This window comes from Artemia sp. Qi Xiang Cuo, chromosome 14 (genome assembly GCF_049724085.1).
Source record: "Artemia sp. Qi Xiang Cuo chromosome 14, ASM4972408v1, whole genome shotgun sequence".
Classification (NCBI taxonomy): domain Eukaryota; kingdom Metazoa; phylum Arthropoda; class Branchiopoda; order Anostraca; family Artemiidae; genus Artemia; species Artemia sp. Qi Xiang Cuo.
Window position 1 is genome coordinate 57,272,825 of NC_142807.1, and position 20,910 is coordinate 57,293,734.

A 20,910-nucleotide genomic window follows, 5' to 3' on the forward strand; every position below is an offset into this window, starting at 1 on the left:
TTGTTATCGAAATTCGGCAAAATTAAGAGTTAACCTGAGCAAAAACTGATCTGAAATATCGAAATCGATATATCGAAAGTAAAAATATCGATACATCGTTTAATCAAATTATCGCCCAACACTATCTGACTTTAAAATTTCAACCCCAAATTCCCTAAAAAAACCCCACGACCCCCCCCCCCCAAAAAAAAAATAATTTAAAAATGAGTGAGTGCAGCCATGATACTCACGGTTTTTCTAGCCTTGTTATTATATTATTTGATAAAAAGTAGGAATTTAGTTTGCCAGAAGCTTGGAGTCACTGCACTTGGCAAGTATTTTCAGTTTCGCAAAACAAAAACCAGGCATGAGTCAAAACAAATTTGATGCGAGATACGAGAAAAAGGTGGAAAATCTTATTTAATTTCCCACAAAACCAGCCATCAAGGAAAAAGGATAGCAACTATGACGAATTTTTCGCTCTCATTGGTACTGCACTACAGCCAAAGGTTACTGCACCTTATTGGCGAACTACCAACATAAGACTAACAATAATAAACTTACCGATACCCCATCAGACCTCTTTTGAAGAATTAACTGAAAAGAGCTCGATTCATATTCAAATCTGTCTCCAACTTCTTCAAACAAAGTCTCCAACTTCATCGGAGGACTCCGATTATCATTGAATGCAATGGAGGTCAAGTGGAAGCCAAGAAAATTCTTTTGATAGCTATAAGCGATGTGTTTCAGGTCATGCTCGAATCTGACATGCTTGAGAAGCATACTCATTCTGTTCAAGCAGATGATGTAGATTTTGAGACTATGAACAAGATTATGGGATTTTATAAGTAAGGCGCTGTTCCTGACTACAAAACGTTGAATAGGGAACATTTTGCGTACATTGTTGAGAAGTATAAGTTTCCAGGGATCAAGGAGGAAATAGCCGAGACTGTCATTCAGAATTTTCTTACGAGGCCTATGTATATGAGTTTGGAAGGCCTTGGAAGTATTTTTTCTACTTTTGAAAATCAACGTCATAGAGAAAGAGCTTTGGATTATTTAGGTGATCACATCAGTCGGGGAATTAAAAGCCCAGATTTTGTATCTGATTTTAGTGTTCCTGACTTCATTACTCTCTCCGAGTGTTGTTGCTCTGCTTTACGTAAATTACACAAGGACCAGTATAATGGATATGAATATTTCTATAATATGCTTTGTGACTGGCTCTCCAAGGACCCGAGACTCTTCTGACAAAAGAATCTTCTTGGATTCCACTTGACCTCCATTGCAGTCAATGATAATCGGAGGACTCTCTATCTTATTCAAATTGGCGAAAACGTTCATGAAAGAATTGGCACTCATATCTGCAAATAAACAAAAAAATAAGATTGAATGATAACTAATGATAGCTTTCCTGTGAACAATTGTGTATAGAAATGATTTCAAAAGCAGCTAAATTATACTACTTGTAACACTTTTATAGAGCTATAAAATATATTAAGAGAATAGAGATTTGGTCGTAATCTTTCTATCTGACCTAATCCGTATCTCTCCAAGCATGCTTTTACCCGTCTGATGTAGTGTGACTAGCGCGTGATTTTATCCCGGGGTTCCAGCTAAAAAAAATTCTGGCAGGGTGGGAGAGGTGGATTACAAAGGATTTTTAGCCAAAGAAGAATTTCTTTATTTATTTATTGACGAATGAGGAATATTGGGATTAAACATATTTTTCGTCTTCAAGTGGAGATTTGAAGATTTATTACAGTCCTTCACAAATTTAATGAGCTATTCAAAATTAACATTTTTGTATTATTTAGATTTCTTTTTGTGTTAAAATCTTTGTTAGAATATTTTTTTAATAGTTCTCAAAGCAAAAAGTAAAATTCTGTCAAACACAGTGAATATGTTTTATTTGAGGATTTATCATTTTCTAAATTATTCAGGAAATTTCTCTTACTTTCTTTAGATTTTTCTGGTAATGGTAAACTTAGCTAACTGTAAATCTTTTTTTTTTCTTTTCATTTTTGACACCATCAGGACAGTAGTGTAGGCGAGTACAAAGTATTCAATAGAAATTTGTAGACAGTTATGTAAAACAGAACTGTTGAAAAGAAAAAAAAAGAGAAATTTAGGGAAAGGGCTGACCAGTGTGACTTTAGAGGAAATTACCAAAATTATGCAAAATATAAAACTCGTAAAAACATAACAAAAATGGACATAAACAAAGTTTGCATGCTTTTTTTTCGTTCTTTATGTGTCAAACCCCCCAAAAAAATTATTTTCGAGTAAAACCTCCTTTAAAAAAAAAATCCTGGGTACGGCCTTGGTCTGACCCCAAGCTTAAGAAAGAGAAGAACCAAACAAATTTATCGTTAAAGATATGGAGAGCTTTGCACGAGACCTTCTAGTGGGCAAACCTTTAACTTTAAGCAGAAAATTAAATTGACTTATAAGCATCATTTTCATTCATTTTCTAAAGTACCAAATTTTCAACTGATGGTAATCAGTAGAAAAAATTATTTAATGCATTAAAACTCAAAGATTTTTTTGACAATGATCAGAGGCAACACTATAGCATCGCCTATAGCAAAGGCCATGCGGCTCTGATGTTTTTTTTTTCCAGAGGCAATTCATATGGAAGGGGTGGTCGTATAAACTTCACAGGGGGCTCATTCGATTGGAAATTGGAATATCTGATGCCTTTTAGAGAGCCTAAAGTGATCAAAGGACAACTAGGCTCCCAAACCTTTTTTTCCCAAATGCATCCGATAAAAATTTGAGATAGCCATTTTGTTAAAAGTAGTTCACACATCAGAAAAAAGCTCCTGGTCAACAAAAACCCCAGGGTCAAGAGGCAAAGTTATGCCCTGGGGACATATATAGATATATGGTTCTTATGGAAGGGATGATCAAATAAACTTCAGAGGGGGCTCATTTGATTGGAAACTTAAAGTTTAAGTTCACTTGCTAAGAGTCACAAGAGATCCGAGGGAACCTAGCCCCCCCCCCCCACGTCCTTTTCCCCCCAAACCCATCCAATAAAAATTTTGAGATAGTCATTTTGTTAAAAATAGTACAAACATCACATAACAAAAACTCCAGGGTTGAAACAAACTCCCAGAGCTTGGGGGCAAGTGTTTTAAGTTTTGCCCCAGGAGCATAGATGAATTTATGTACGGGGTGGTCGTAAAAACTTCAAAGGTGGCTCATTTGATTGGAAATTGAAAGTTCTATTTACCTTTTTCTGAGTAAAAAGGGATCAGAGGGGATCTAAACCACCCCCCCTCCCACCCACACACACTTTCTTTTCCCCAAATGCATCAAATAAAAATTTTGAGATTGCCAGTTTGTTTGAAATAGTCCAACCAAAACTTTGGGGTCAATATACCCCCCCCCCCCAGAGCCCGCGTGGTGGGTTTTAACTTATGCTCTGGGGGCATATAAGGTTTTTATGGAAGAAGTGGTTGTAAAAATATTGGAGTGGACTCAAATTATTAGAAATTGAAAGTTCTAGTTCCTTTTCATAGGCAGTGCAATGGCACTATTTTCATATGGATTTTGTATTTTCCTGAAATATATCTAACAGAAATTTTGAGATGGTCATTTTTTGCCTCAGAAACCTTGAAAAAGAGCTCATTCGATTGGAAATTGAAAGGGCTAGTGCCCTTTTCAATAGTCTAAAGTAACTAGAGGGCAACTAGCCCCTCCTCCCATGCCCACCAGTTCCCCAAACACATCCAATCCAAATTTTGGGATAGCCATTTTACTACTACGGGAAGGCAACCCATAGCAGATAAATTAGCAAGGAAGAGGTTTTTCAGCCCAAAAACGCCCGTCAAAACAGACCCAGCCCAGAAGTAGTATCCATTAATCAGAATCCCATGCAGATGCTGTGTTGTTTACTAGGCTATAATTTCTTAAATGGACAATTCTTCAAGTCTGCCTTTATCTCAATGATGTAGTGACCTGAGTATGAAATTATCCTGGGGTTCCAGCTAAAAAAATTTTTTAGTAGGACGAGAGAGCTGGGAGATGAAAACTATTAATCTTTAAGGGCAGAATAAATATTAGATAGATTATTTTATAGCCAAAGAAGAATTGTATTTATTGAACATTAAGGAATATTTGCATTTCAACTAATTTCTAATCTTCTAATTTATTGTCCTTCATGAACTTAATAAGCTATTCAAAATTAACCTTTTTTGTATTATTTAGATTTCTTCTCATGTGTTAGAATCTTTGTTAGAGTGTATTTTCAAGAGTTCTGAAAACAAAAAGTAAAATTATGTCAAACACAGTGAATCTTCTTCCTGTGTGTATTTATGTTTTTTTTTCTGATTCAGGCAATTTCTCTTACTTTTTTTTCACTTACTTTCTGGCAAGTGGTAAACCTAGTTAACAATAAATATTCTTTGTTTCATTTTTGAAACGGTCAGGGCAGGAGCAAAGGTCCGTATAAAGTATTGCGCTAAAAACTTTTTGACAGCCATAAAAATAAGAATTGCATAAAAGTAAAAAAAAACTCTAGTGGGTGGGGGCAGCCAGTGCAACTTTAGGGTTAGTGCCAAAAATTAAGAAAAAGATACATTTTTCTGACATACATTTATGTAGAAAAAGTAAGATAAATGTTGCTTACTACTAAAACCAGCAAGGCCGTATCCAAGGGGGGGGGTACCCGGTTTGAACCCCCCCGAAATTTTTGACCAATTTGAAAATAAGTCGAAAATTAGTAAAACCTAGGTAAAAATCAGTAAAATTAGTCAAAACTGAGTCAAAAATTAGTAAAACCCCCCCTGAACAAAAATCCTGGATACGGCCCTGAAAACCAGAATAATTTCAGAAAAATTGTTATACATGATTAAGCACTGGATCAACAGAGTTGATGTGGTGCAACTTGTTTAAACTACCATTATTCAGGGGTTTCATCATTCAAGGAAAAAACTGCCTCATGAAAAACACGGGTAGAAATCAAGACACATCCTGACAGTGCCAAAGCATGCTAAGCCCAAGCTGCATACTGATTAGACAAAGAAACAATTAAAGTCAAAATTGCAAACTCAGCAGCATTCCTTAATGCTGAGTATTTACAACCAACAACTAAATACAAAGGTGTGGACTGACAAGTTGTTAAGTACTTTAAGCCCAGAGGACAAATGGGACAAATTTTAGGAGACGTATTCCATTTTTGACCCTGCTTAGCTTCTGCACAAAAGCATTATGATCTGCCTTGAAATTTAGCATATACTTAGTTGTAGTCAATGAAAATTTATAAAAGAATTTTATAGCCACTAGTGGTCTGGGCGCCAGGCGCCAAAAACTCAACCCCCCCCCCCCTGTTGTAAATGGTAAAAATTGTTGGAGAACGGATTCTGGTCAATTTGACCCTGCTGATCACGAATCTGTCGGGACCCATGACCGCCGGCACCGGCAAGACCCTCAAATTTCAAATGTTTCATTTTTTAATGAGGTAACAGGAGTAAATTCTTAATTTTTTCCTTTAACTGATGAAAAATTAACAAAAAAAATTAACATTATTATAATTTTTATATATTATTACATTATACAATTAACATTATTATAAAATTATCATAAAAAATTAACAAAAAAAAATTAACATTAAAAAAAAAAAATCACACCCAACAAAGTATAATGATAGATGAGATAATGATAATATTTCGTGACAGATTAAAAACGCTGATCACAAATCTAGCAGGTTCCTGGATCCATGAGCTTACTTGGAGCTCAACTTTTTATACGCATATTAAAAAAAAAAAAAATATTCATGAAGCTTAGCTTTTGTACCTTATCTTTGAGCCCTCTCAGGGCTCAAAGATAAGACATATATATATATATATATATATATATATATATATATATATATATATATATATATATATATATATATATATATATATATATATATATATATATATATATATATATATATATATATATATATATACACAAATCTAGCAGGTTCTGGATCCATGAGCTTACTTGGAGCTCAACTTTTTATACGCATATTTAAAAAAAAAAATATTCATGAAGCTTAGCTTTTGTATCTTATCTTTGAGCCCTCTCAGGGCTCAAAGATATATATATATATATATATATATATATATATATATATATATATATATATATATATATATATATATATATATATATATATATATATATATATATGTATATATATATATATATATATATATATATATATATATATATATATATATATATATATATATATATATATATATATATATATATATATATATATATATATATATACATTTAAAGGAAAATGACTGAGGCTAAACTAATAATCTTAGCTGCTTCATGGCATAAGATTACTTTTTAAGATTATTTGCTGGCTAAAATAGGTTGCTAAGAGGCAAATGTAAGAAAATACTCTTTTCAGTGAATAATTCAAAACTTTCCACCATAAATATGCCGAAATTCTTAAGTTCGCCGCCCAATATTTTTCTGAAACTACACCTGTGACTACATTGATCTCTTTCTGCTTAGGAGATGTAAATCATTTAAGCTCAGCTATTTAATATGTGAAATAAAAAAGAACAATCATTCTTAATCAGAATTTATGAGGCAGCTTCACGTGCAAGCACAAAGCAGATCACAGTCTTTCACTGCCAAGCAAGGACAGTTGGCCTTGCAGCCATTTTTACAAGAGCAGTAAGTTTTCACAGACATCACTGAGGGAGGCCACTGTAGCAAAGTGGTGGTTACAGGAACCACCACTCCTTCAGACTCACTGAAAGCCCAGCCAAAATCCAGTGGATTATGCATAAATGGCTTAGGAATATTGGCTTATACAAAGACACACCACTGCAAAAGGGCACGTTTTATATGATACTTAAAGGAGTTCTCTGTTGGAAGCAAGCACTTCAAGTCTTTCTTTCGGTGGAATAAATGGACTCGTCAAGTTCTGCAAGTCTGCTCTTGATCTGACTTGTTGTATATACTTTGCCCTTCATGAAGCCAGGGTGGAGTTCTTCAGTGAGCTCACCTGCTATGGTTTCCTTAACATGAAACTCTTCTATCTTAGGCTTCCGTTTGAGGAACTGTAGCATACACTTTCGATGGTACATGGCTTCAATGCTGACCTGGCTTTGGCTGCAACATCTGAGTAGCAACTCTGGATCTATTTGCCACAGAGTTTCAGCATTTGCCTTTATATTCTGTTGTCTAGTTTCTGTCTGAATTCTCAACAGCTTCCGTTTCTTGCTCTTCTTATTCCCTTTCCTGCCACAAGGATGACAAAACAAACAGGATGACTTGTACTCTGACTTGTTTTCTACCACAAAACAGCTTTCGTACGTTGAAGACCAGGGGCGTTACTAGCCAAAATGTTTGGGGGGGGGGAGCCAATAGATTTTACCGACTGGCTGGTCATTTCTACTGACTTTTTTTTATTTTGTTAATAATTAGAAAAAAAAACTTGAGTTTAACTTCTTGTGTTTTGTGTTAATACCGAATCGCTATCATAGGAACTCCAATGGTTTTCCTGAATTAATTGAGCCCGATCCTCCCCGAGAGGCACATCTTTAATAGGCTATACTATCCTCTGATACTGAACGATTTTGCTCTTTTCTTGTGGAATAAAGCAATTGATGAGGAGAGGTATGATGACATTATGATTTATTTAAGCCAAAGTAAGAAATTTAGAATTTCAATTAGTATATATAAAAAGAGTCAGAATGAAAAAAACTAACTTGAATTAAAAGGCCAACTGTCTTGGCTTAGCAGACAACCAAAATTCTAGCAATTTGTCAGTTTCAGCTCGTCAGCAACGTCAGTCTCGCAGCAAATCAATCAATCAATCAATCAATTTATTCAATCAATAAACTCAACAAAATACACTTCAATATAAACTCCCCCGTAAGGCTCTATGGCCAGTAAAAAAACAGGGGAGAAACAAAACTGAAACAAATACATAAAAAAAAAAAACATTTTCAACATCATACATTCACACCTTTAAGAGACTCAACACAAAAAAGAAAAAAAAATCAATAAATAAAAAAAAATCATAAAATACAATGATCAAGCAATCAATTTATTCCGTGTGGATCACCCTATGATCAATCAATCAATCATTGTATTCAACCAATAAATTTACGACAAAAACACATCAATATAGAACCCCTCGTAAGGTTCTTTGGCCAGAAAAAAACAGGGAAAAACAGAAATGGCATAAGTACTAAAAAAAAAAAAATATATTTTCAATATAATGCATTGCATTTAAACCCAAACAAAAAGCGATTTTATGAGACCCCCCCCCCCAAACAAAAATAAAACAAAAAAAAGATGTAGGACAATCCAATAAATTAAACCAAAATCTAAATATATATTTGAAACCAAACCAGAAAAAATATTAGAGAAACTCAGTACCCCTCACAACAAATGTTTCCAACCCAGGCTAGTGTCACCCCCCCCCCAAATAATAATAATAAAATTAACAGAAATATATTTAAACATGAAAAATCAAGACATTAAAAAATTTCTTAAGATTCTTTTGAAAGTACCAAACAAGTGACATTCTTGAGCTGACTCAGGTAGGCTATTCCAAACGATATGACAAGCAGTTAATGGATTAAAGTCAGACCCCACCAATGGAGTAAATAAAATATTAATATTCCTTGAATTGCGAAGACCTATCAGTGACAAAAGAAGGAGTAGTTTGAAGCGCTGTGGGAACATCACCATGAATTTGATGAAAAGTGAAAGATGCACACAAAAGAACGTAGAGAGACTGCAAATCAAGTAATAGGCTAGTTGGGCTAGTTTTAGTACAATTTGTTTCCTGTATAAGCCTTCTTGCCTTATCGTATAACTTTGAAAGTGTTTTCAAAAAAGAAGAGAAAGTTGACATTCATATTGTAGTGCAATAAGAGACGTAGGACTGAACTAAGCAATGGAACAGAATTTTTAAAACTGATCCAGGAAAAATGTGTTTTAGCTTCCTCAAAATTCAAAGACTCCTTGAGATCTTCATATTAATTAGTCCAATATGATGCTTGAATGAAAGGTTTTCATCGAGAAGAATACCAAGAAATCGGACATATTGTTCCTTAGGTCTACTGAGAGAGCCCCTTGAAAGCTGGATATTAGATAACTTAGGGCATGCCAGAGAAATACGGGAAAAAATTAAAAAACTTGACTTAGCAACATTTAGTGCAAGGCAATTTGAATCAACCAAACGCACAACTCTCTCAAAAAGGTCAACTAATTTGGGAAGCATCTCAGACTCAGTTCCTACTACAGTACCAATGGTACTGTCATCAGCGAAAGCAACGAGAGTGTCCACATCCTGCAAAACAATGGATTTTTTTTAGCACTGAAAGATTCAGTATGACATAGGCGACAGCACACTGTAGGTTTTTGATTCTTAACCGCAACTATAAGGTCATTAACATAAACCAAAAAAAGAAACAGTCCAAGAAAGAACCTTGAGGAACACCAAACTCATCTTTAGACAAAAAGTGGGAAAGGGAATCTACGGAGATAGTTCTGCCAGACAAACAGGAATCAAACCAAGCATGAGCCTGTCCTCTTACACCATTGTGTGATAGCTTACACAGCAGAATCTCATGAGTTAAAGAATCAAATCCTTACGGACATCTAGGAATATAGCAGCAGGAATCAAACCAGAGTCAAGCGCGGTGTGGAGAAAATTTAAAAGAGTTACACACGCATGCTCCGTAGAATGTTTACCTCGGAAGCCAAACTGAAAATCATGAAAAAATCTTTGAGCCTCAAGAAAAGCAAGTAGACGGAAAAGCATGGTCTTTTCAAAAATTTTGCTAAAAACAGACAGCAAAGATATAGGATGATAATTGGCTGGGTCACTTCTTGGTCCACCTTTATACAAAACAATTACTCTAGCTCGCTTAAGAGAACTGGGGAAAATCCCATGTTCAAAAGAAAGATTTATAAGCTTTGTCAATGGAGAAATAATTGAAGGAAGAATGAACTTAACTACCATAGTTGGAATACAGTCAGGGCCAGAAAACGAAGAACCCTTCAAGCTATTTACAATCCTGGCTACTTCAACATCAGAAGCCGGATATAACACCATCGTTTTGAGACAAGGTGGCCCAAGATAAGATTTGTAATCTGGTTGTGACTGTGAAGACCAAATATTGGCAAAATATGATGTAAATGCTTCATGAACAGATGGAATACTGTCAACAACCAATCACTGTCAATCACCAACTACAAGACTTGGAGGGATAGAAGGAGCCGGAGAAGAACGTTTGAGGACAGAATTGATCACTTGCCAAGTTTTTCGAATATCTTTCCCACAATCTGAGAATTTTTGGAATAATAAAGGAATTTAGCCTTCCGGCATAAAGAATTGAAAACATTCCTGTAGAGTTTGAATTGCTGAAGACATGCAGCATTCAAAGATGGCTTTGCTGACTTAAAAGCTTTCTGGGGATTATTTTTTCTTCTCCAACTCTTTAGAAGACCAGGGGTCATCCATGGGTTAAGAGGAATAGATGTTTTTGACTTTGAAGTAGAGGAGGACAGAGCACATACGTCAAAAATAGACTCCTTCACTGACTCATAAAAATAGCCAAATTTTGAACAAAAATCGTTTTTATCACCAAAAATATTCCATATGTTCTCAGCTAAATGGAATCTGAGGCAGATCAATTCATTAAAACAAAACCTAAAAGAATCTGAAGCAGATGCTTGAGTGTACCTATTCAATGTTTTTTAAATGATAAAACTGGAAAATACAGGAAAATGGTCTGAAATATCACTCACTACAACAGAATTACGAACCGAATTAAGAGAAAAAAAGATGTTATCAATTAAAGATGCTGGCGTATCAGTTACACGTGTTGGAATACAGGTTGTTGGTAGAACCCCAGCAGTGAGCATATCTGAGAGAAAATCCATCGTAGTAGAGGAAGCCATGTCAATTAGATTTAAGTTAAAGTCTCCCATTATTACAAGTTCACATGGACGTCTGCCTATTAAATCCAAGACCTCATCAAGGACCTGAAGAAAAGAAGAGACAGATTCACTGGGAGATCTATAAACATTACCAATTATCAAAACCTTATTTTTTAAATTGAAGAACATACCTTCTCTCATCTCTCTAGAGGACCTTTGATGACTTTTAAAATCTATGTAGGCCTATTATAAAAGTGAAACCTTGAAAATAGATCTTCTGCTTAAATAAACTACAGCAACATTGTTTTCAGCTTTACAATTTTGCTCAAACCTAATTTATAAGGCTTGAAAGACATTAATTTATTTATTAATGCCAAAATGGTCAATATCTACCAAATCATATTATTGAGTTAGGAATAAAGTGAATACACCATTCAATACCTTTTTTATGCTGATTACAAATATAATAAGCATTTCTAACAGAAATGAATTACCGCCCCCCCCCCCCTATATCGGCTATACCAAAACAAACCCTGAATTGGCATATATAGGGGGGGGGGGCTGAAATTCATTTCTGATAAAATGCTTATTATATTTGTAATCAGCAAAAAAGGCATCAAATGGTGTATTCACTTTAGTTGTAACTCAATAATATGATTTGGTAGATATTGACCGCCAAAATACATGTAAGCTATGCAAAGACATTTCCTAAATTTTGAAAAAAAATTATTGAAATAGCTTAAAATACTAAGTAAATAACAGGAATTGCATTCAGAAGTAAAGCCATAGAAAAAGAAACTGATAACTGAAAATGTTGTATTGACAAAAGGTAAGGTAAAATGTTGTATTGACAAAATTACCATAGGTAGGCTAATAGACCTGTCATGTAGACAAATTTAAGGAACTTCTAGAGGGAAAAGAAGTGGAGGCAGGTACTTCAAAACAGGCCTATCTTCCTGTGACATACTTTAACCTGTAGACCCATCCCTGAAAGTTTCATTTTCCTAACCAAGCCCCTTTCCAATATAGCCAAAAGTAGGATTTTACCCTATTTTAATAAGATGGTTCCTTCTGGACAACTGCTATTCTGCACCTTCACCCTATTTGGATCTCAGCTAGGGCTTAAGACACCTTGCCTTTAGTTTCTAAGCCAGCAACAGACACTTCCTTTCAAATTTTATGTCCAAATATGGTATTTTAACCAGTTTTAAGGATAAACATGAATTTTAGTACCTGATCAGCCATAATAAAAGGAAATTATTTATAATTTGTACTCTATTTTTCCGGAACAGTAATGATGAAGGAGAAGAAATTGCTGGTTTGAAAGAAAATTTTGAGTAGTCACAGTAAATCGCTTTAAAGCAAAATTCACTAGAAATGAAGTTGTAAATTCTTTCACATTATTCTTTCACGTAAATCACTTTCAAATCTTTCAAATTCGTTTTACATTTTAAGATCGGAAATGCCAAGCATATTTTTGTTATATATCTCTATTTTTACTGCAATCATAATTATTAATCATGTTTGTTATATTATTTATGTCTGCTGACCACTTACCTCTGGATATGGGGTATCCCATAACTATACGTTCCGATCAGGGTGGCCTCAACCTCATGAGGCGCGTAGAACCCACATTAGTATTCTCAGTATCTAGGTTCATCTTGGCTCTAATCAGAATCTAGGCCTAGGTCGGTTGGGGTTGCAACCCTCTACCCGAGACCTATTGCAGCCTCGCATGACGAATCTTCCTTTATCCCATAACGACCTTTTCTTGCCCCTGGACTGAGAAGTGACCAGAGTTTGAATCTTCTTGACCAAGGTGGCTTCTGTATTGCCACCTGGAATGTATTGACATTGAATTTTCCTGGAGCTAAGACGCTTCTGGCGATGGAACTAAAGCGTTACCGCATCTCTATTGCTGGGATAACAGTTAGGGATACCACCTACTCTGGTCTGGTCAGACAACCATCAGAAGAAATGGCGTCAGAATAGTTCTTGATGAAAAGTCAACAGCAACAGCAACATCAACCTTTTAAGAAAATCGAAATATATTTTCTTGTGATTATTATCTCTTCTAATCAGCAGTTGTACCAAACCAATTCTGCTCAAGACATCCTCAGGGCTATACTGTGGTGTTTATCCTTCCCCATAGTGTAGTGCAGACGGTTTGATATCATCTATTTTCCCTTCTTGTTTTAGTTTTATTTCTGTGTTTAAAGCTTTTTCCAATAGGCAATGATTAGAAGTCCTCCAAAAAAAAAAGTCCCCCCAGATCCCAAATCAAATTCCAGTGAAAGTGTCATAGTGAAAGATTCCCATCCTGGCTGGTCAAGCACCCTATCTCAAAGTTCTAATGATAGCTCCAATTTGGAGAATAGGATAATTATAAGTGTAGGGGCTAATGTAACCATAGATGATAATGGGTTTCAAGAGGTCCTCTCTAGAAGTTCTAAAAATAGGAAAAAAATCTTCCCAATTAAAAGCATTTCCCCTCTCCCTGCCCAAGATCCTCCCTCCAAAAACTTAGCAATTACCTTAAAATTACTCCCATTACCCCCTTTGAAATAAAAATGATCATTGCAAAAAGATTTGCAATTTTTAAATTGCTAAAATCAATGTTTTCTCTTAACATTAACCATGATGGATCTCTGCTAATAGCTGTAGAAGATCAGAAATCAGCAGATACAATAATTAACTGTAAATCCCTTCTGAATACCCCAATTGTTGCATCTAATTGGAACCCAAAACAATCACCAACAAAAATAGTAGTTTATAATGTTCCCCCAGAGATATCTACTCAGGAGTTAAAAGAAGGTTTCTCAGATAGGGCTGGAAACACAATCCCAGCTGAGGATGTTACTTAACTTGGAAAACCTAACTCTAAGGGTCTAAAAACTAGTAGATCCTTTTTATTCACACTGAAGGATAAAATTGATATCCCAGAAAAATTATTCCTATTTGGGCAAATCAAACCACACAAGGAATACAAACCTAAGCCTATTCAGTGTCAGAAGTGTTTCAAATTGGGACACACGACAAACAAATGCAATGAAATTCTCCAAGAGTGTAGTAATTGTAAATCTTTCCACCCTAAAGAGCTGACAACTTGCAACAACACTCAGCCTACGTGCATCAATTGCAAAGGCCCACATGAATCTACAAATAAATCATTATGTCCTGCATGCAAGAAAAGAGCTCTAACACTCCGAATATCAACAGAGAAGGCCATCCCATACCCCTTTGCAGCAATGGAAGCAAATGCTGCCCAACAATACCAAATAAAGCCTGTAATGAAACCAACCAAAACCCCGAAGTCAAATGCCCCCAATGCATCAAGCACCCCATATAAAACACCATCTTCTAAGCCCCCTAGCTCAAATCCCTATCAGAAGGAATCACCAAGCCAACAAGCCCCCGTGTCCGGTGAGATGAGGTCAGCCTGGCCCCCCCTCCCAAGAAGAAACAAACCAGAAACACTACCAGGAATCAATCCCTTAACCAACAAACAGGATGCACAACCAAAAATGCTATCCCCTAATATATGCTTATTCATTCTAAACTGTAACGCAGTGCAGGCCATGAACATACATCAACTACAGAAAACAAAAATTATTGCAGAATTGGCAAAAATCTACATCCCAGATGATATGCTCATTCACGCAAAAAAAGATCTTGCTTTACTTTTAACAAAGCTGAACATTGATACACAGTCATATGAAGAATAAATCAACAACACAACATTTATCAATACTCCAATGGAATGTAAGATCACTCACAGAAAATAAGCTAAATGAACTAATATCATTTATGAATAATAATTCCATTAATATTGCTTGCCTCCAGGAAACTCATTTAACCCAAAATCAACAAATTAAGTCTCTGGGATATACTATCCTGAGAAAGGATAGATCTTCAGAGAGAAAAGGAGGAGGTGTAGCTTTATTAGTTAATAATAAAATAAAATTTTGTGGCATCAATTTTCCAGATTTTGAAAATGATGTTGATGTAATTGGTATAAGTGTTTGGCTGAATAATTTAAAAACCTACATAATAAGCTTTTGTAACCCTAATGGCCAAACTACAGATGCCAAGGATTTCTTTAATTATATAAAAAATTCTAATATGTAAAAAAATATCATTATTTGTGGTGATTTCAATACCCACAGCCTTTTGTGGGGGAATAAACCAGCAAATAAAGCTGGTAAATTTATTGAGCATATGACTTCAAATAATAATGATTTAGCTGTTGCTACCCCTCCAAATCTGAATACATATTTCAACCCTAAAAGTGGCAAATTCTCCACAATTGACCTACAAATTGTGTCCTTAAATTTTTTTAACAAAATTTACATAAGTAAAATTGATAGTCTATGTACAGACCACTTTGCTATAGTTTGCTCCCTAATTAAACCTGCTGAAACTTTATTTCATACCTCCAAATATATCAACACTAAAGCAAATTTGTCTATGATCCAAAATAAGCTAAATGATGAAATTACAAGTTTCACCCAAAGTTCATGTATTTCTAACACAACAGTTGACACACATGCTGAAGCCTTGACATCTTTTCTAATAAATACAGCTAATCATGCTATCCCCAGGACAACATCTAAGAAAGATTCCCTAAACAAATTCCTAAAGCATGGTGTACAAATGAGTGCCTAAATAAATGGAGGATAAAAACGGCAGCTAGGACAGAATTCATAAAAAAAACCAACACCTACTACATATTTTAAAAAATTACAAGCAGAATCTAATCTAAAAAGGACTATAATAGATGCAAAATATAATTACTGGAATAATTTCGCAAATAATCTCTCCAGAGAAACGCATGAGCCAATTATACATAAAGTCATAAGTCACATATGTGGGAAAAAGACTTCCCCCAGCCCACTCCTGTAGGAGCTTATACATAATAATACCCATTATGATAATGATAATGAAAAGGCTAACCTATTTGCAACTCTATTTGTTAATAAGCTAACATCAAATAATCAAAGCAAACTGGCCACAATTCCTCCGAACCCAAGTTACCAACCACTCCCAGGATCCGAGTACAAAACTAACCCATTTTCAATCCAGGAATTGAATAATACAATACATCATATTAGAACCAAAACTAGCGGCAGCTATGACAATATACACCCTACATGGATAAAGAATCTCACACCTTCATACAAACAATAACTGCTAAATTGTTATAATCACGCTTGGGCATCTTCTATGTTCCCCAATATATGGAAATGTTCATCCCTCCTACCAATCCTAAAGAAAAATACACCAAAAGATAACCCTGAGTCTTATAGGCCCATAATGATTACACCTGTGATGGGGAAAATAATGGAGAAAATGATTTATCACAGACTCCTCTGGTTTGTTGATAAAAATAACATGATCCCACACACTCAAACTGGATTCAGGAAATACCACTCCTCAACAGATGCTTTCATTTTGCTAACAAATGCAATAAATGAATCTTTCTCAAAAAACAGTATCCTAGTGGCAGCTTTCCTAGATTTTGAAGGAGCATATGAGAATGTGAACTACCAAATTCTTTTAAATAAACTTGCAAACCTTGGAGTACCCCCTAAGCTAGTATCTTTTATTAAATCCTTCATAGAACTGCGGAGTTTCATTGTTTGTGTTGGTTCAGCCTCTTCACCCCAAAAGACAATATCCAAAGGCCTACCTCAGGGAGCAGTCCTCAGTTGCCTCCTATTTGCCCTATATCTCTGGGACATGAACCTACCCCACACGAATCTACAATATGCTGATGATCTGGTGGTATGGTCATCTGGCAACACCTTTCAGATAGCACAGTCAAATCTGCAAAAGTCACTTTTCCAGTTTGAAAATTCTCTCAACATTCAGATTTACCCATTGCACCCACCAAGTCAAAAATAATCCAATTTCACCGGAAGCGAAACCATGTTAATGCAAAACTAACTCTAAATAAAACAACTATTCCAGAAGATAATCATATTAATTACCTAGGTCTCATGCTTGACCAAAAACTTAATTTCCACCTCCACATTTCAAACCCAATAAAAAAATGTTATAGAAAAGCAAATATACTAAAAAGACTTCTTTCCACACCCTGGGGTTGTAAGGAGAAAACCTTACTCCAGTTTTATAAATCACATATAAGACCCTATATTGACTATGGGCTCATTGTCTATGGTGCATGTGCAAAGACCCAGATGCAAAAAATTGAAACAACACAAAATGATATAATACGTCTCATATTTGGTCTTAGGAAACCCACAAGCACCAAGTTTCTGTTTATGGAGAGTGGATTAACAACAATAAGGGAGAGACGTAGCTTTCTCTTGACAAAACATCTTACAAAAATTGAATCAAATAGCTCACACACATTACATAATTGGTTAAGAAATCCAGCCATGAATAGAGGTATTGCAGATGATTATGCCAATGTTCAAAAGAAGCTCCCTGTACCAGCAAAGTCTATTGCACCTACTTTTCCCCAATCCCCTCCATGGAATTGGTCATTCCCCATAATAAATACTGAATTTTCAAAATGGAATAAAGATTTAACCCCCATTGCTTTTGTCCAGAAAAAATTTGCAGAACTTAATACAATTACATATAAAAACCACTTCCAAATATTTGTTGATGGGTCAAAAATGAATGAGAAGGTAGCAAGTGGTGAATTCCTTCCTCACCTGATAATTGCAATGGGCGAGAGATTATTTAATAATTTATCTATAATGTCTGCTGAGTTAAATGCCATAATCATGGCATTACAACACCTTAAGCAAAACCAATCTTTGATTGAAAATTCCAATAATATTATCATCTATTCCGACTCTTTATCAAGCCTTGAGTTGCTGGCCTCAGCTCCTCAATATAAGTTGGACATTGACACTTATCATTGTCTCAGTATTATTGATAATCTTGCTTCAAGTGGCATAAAAACTTACTTTCAGTACATTCCGAGCCACTCTGGCATAAGTGGTAATCATCAGGTTGATGAAATAGCAAAAAATGCTATAAATATTGACCAGCCAAGTGGGAGACCAATCCCAATTAGAGATATTTACCGATGGAGGCTACCAGATATTAATTTTAATAAGATTAATCCTATCCTTTCCCCCTGTCCCAATAAGTATCTTTCTAAAATTTATCATAGAATTCGTTCTGGAACAAATGGACCAAATTTCCTTGCATTCTCATATAAGTTTTCTAATTCAAGTGGTTCAACTCCCCTGTCCTCTCTTTGCAGGCATTGTAATACGAATAATGAAACAATTGACCATTGCCTATTTGAATGTAATATGCTGACGTCTGCACAACATACCTTGCTTTGTAAACTGTTAAAATACTTCAAACACCACAAAATCCCACTATCATCCAAGAGCCTAGCCAACTATACCTGCACACAGAGCATAGAAATCGACATCTTTCATCTTATATTTGAACTCCTAGGGTTGAAAGATCTGCTGAAAGATATCTGAATATATGTAATAAATATGAGGCAATCAAGCCAGTAGCTCTGTAGCCCACAGAGTGAAGTAAAAGGAAAAGGGCTAAATAGTTTTACTGAAAAGCCCACTTGCTGTTAAATAGAAGAAGAAGTCTAAGAAGTGTCTACTGTCATTCACTCCCGTCTCGGATAGAATTGCCAATGCTCGGCTCAGTCACAAGTAAGGAAAAATGACGGTCCATGTTTGTTACGCGCCCCACAAACGAAGCTGACGCCGAAACAAAAGACGCTTACTACTCTGCCCTGACGATTGAACCGGCTAAGATATCCCTACACGATATTCTCATCCTGCTGGGTGACCTTGAATGCGACTTTGAGCGACAATTATGACTAATGATGGCAAGTCATAGGACCAGTTGCACCAGATTTTCTAAATAAAAATTGGCTAGGGCTCCTACAACTCTACAACATGCACAATCTTGTGATTACGAATACCCTTTTCGTAAAGTATGACATCCGCAAACATACATGGTACTCCAACGATGGCCTTACCAAAGATATGATTGATTACATCATCGCCTCACAGAGATGGGGGTCTTCGATTAGCGACAGCCGCACGTACAAGGCGCTGAGATTAGTAACACAGACCATCGACTCGCTGTTGCTAACATGTGATTAGGGCTCAAAAAACTGGTGCCCAGAACCAAGACCAGTCAGGATCGATGTCTCTCCCCTCTGCGAGCAGGAGATATGGTCCAAACGCGCCATTGATGTTTCGAACCGCTTCGACACACTCCTGCCATTTGAAAGTTGTGAGGACGCTCTCCTTAAAAAAGAATGTCCTGGAGTCAGCGACAGTAAATATGGGACGGAAAAAAGCTTGCTAATAAAGCATGGGTCTAGTCAGATACGCTTGACGTCATTCAACAGTGACGCAAGACGAGGTTAAAGGTTGACATGCCGACTTATAGAAGCCTCAATAGTGTCCGCAACAAACTGATACAGCGAGATAAGAAACTGTTAGTGGAAAGTAAAGCAAATGAACTGGAGGATGCAGCCAAGAAAGGTGACGCTGGCAGTCTGTACAAGCAACTCCGTGATCTCACAGGTGAAAAAGCACTCTCGGTTGCATCTTTTGTCTTCGTTGACGGTAAGCCACTTAGTGACGAAGCTGCCCAGGTCAGCTGATGAAAAGACCATTTCTCAGGCCTCTTGAATACTGAAGCAGTAGTGCAGACAGACCAGGAACAGACCAGCCCAGCCGCCAACACTCGGGAACTGCAGACAAATGACACAGAAACTCCTTTCACGCCTGTAGAAATCCACTCAGCAGTTAAACGCTTGAAGAACAACAAAGTGGCAGGCATATGCGGGATGTCTACTGAGCTCTTGAAGTATGCCAGGCTGGCTATGCTTCTTTGGCTCCAGATGCTGTTCTCTGTAGTAGGGCGCACTGAATGTACTTACTTACTTTACTTGTATTTGGATCAGGACACAAGCTATGTAGCTCTCCCTAGTGACATGATCTAGCAGACTGTTGATTTCCACAGGTTACGGTCTTGGTTAATGGGGCAATTATCGCAAGCCATGATAATTTCATGGGCCCCATCTGCGACCATATCTCCGGAATCCGCCAATTGGATCGAGGTCAGATTTGACTGTGTTAAGCCGAGTTTTGGCTTGTCCTCCATGTTGTTTCCTCCAATCAGGTGCTGCTTTTCAGCGTAAGCTTTGATTTGTGAAAGTCTCGGCTGGTTTTCGGCAAACATGGCCGAACCAGGACAGGTGGCTGCGTCGAATGATAGACGTGATGTCATACTTTTGGTCACATTGTTGGCGGATGATCGGGTTTAGGATTCGGTCGCTGAGTCGTAACCCCAATATGCTCCTCAGGAATCTGTGTTCAAAAGTGTTGAGGACGTGTGCCTCGATGACTTTTAAGGGCCACGTGTGACCCGTGCTGGGGCGTCGCGTGGCATGCGAAAGAGGGGGCCTTACCACTGACCAGTACGCTGGGTGAGCTGTGTCAAGAAAGGAGTTTGAGCGGTACGTGACAGGAGAGTCTGGTTGCTAACGAAGTCAGTCCAGTGAAGTCTTTCGATTCTTTGGAGATGTTTCGTCTGAGCGACATCAATGGCGCTAAGGATAGATTTTGCAGCTGGCCACGTCTCCGCTCCATACAGCAGGACGGTGCTGACTGACGCATTGTAAATGCGCATTTTGGTAAAGCGGCTTATGTTTGGCTTTCGCCAGATGCTACTAAGCCTCCCAACAAGTGCTGAAGCTTTGGTAATTCGAGATGTAAGCTCTTTTGTGATCAAGCCATCATTCGACGGAATAGATCCCAGGTAAGTGAAGTCGTCAACCACATCTACTCTGTTGCTTCCGATTTTGACTTCTTTTACAGTAGAACGGGACTTGGGGGGCTCAAGGAGCATAACTTTGGTTTTCTGCCAGTTGATCTTCAGTACAACTTTCGAGGCTTATTCTGAGACCATCTGGAGAGCTTTGGTGACCTGTTTGACGGTGCTTAGTGCTAGGTCGTTGGCAAACTCAACATCAGA

General features: G+C 36.7%; 1 protein-coding gene across 2 annotated transcripts in view; it reads right to left on the reverse strand.

Moving 5' to 3' along the window:
• LOC148944683 (uncharacterized) overlaps positions 1-12,267 on the reverse strand; it is a 75,102-nt gene extending 62,835 nt beyond the window's left edge. For both annotated transcript variants that reach the window (XR_016142870.1, XM_089100475.1), the window contains exons 1-2: positions 12,136-12,267; positions 544-1,343 (exon numbers count right to left, since the gene is read on the reverse strand). Coding sequence is in view for 1 of the 2 variants with exons in the window: in XM_089100475.1 (XP_088956601.1) it covers positions 544-1,017 (474 nt within the window). In the remaining variant the exon portion in view is untranslated. The remainder of the gene's footprint in view (positions 1-543; positions 1,344-12,135) is intronic.
• Between the last annotated feature and the right edge of the window lie 8,643 nt (positions 12,268-20,910).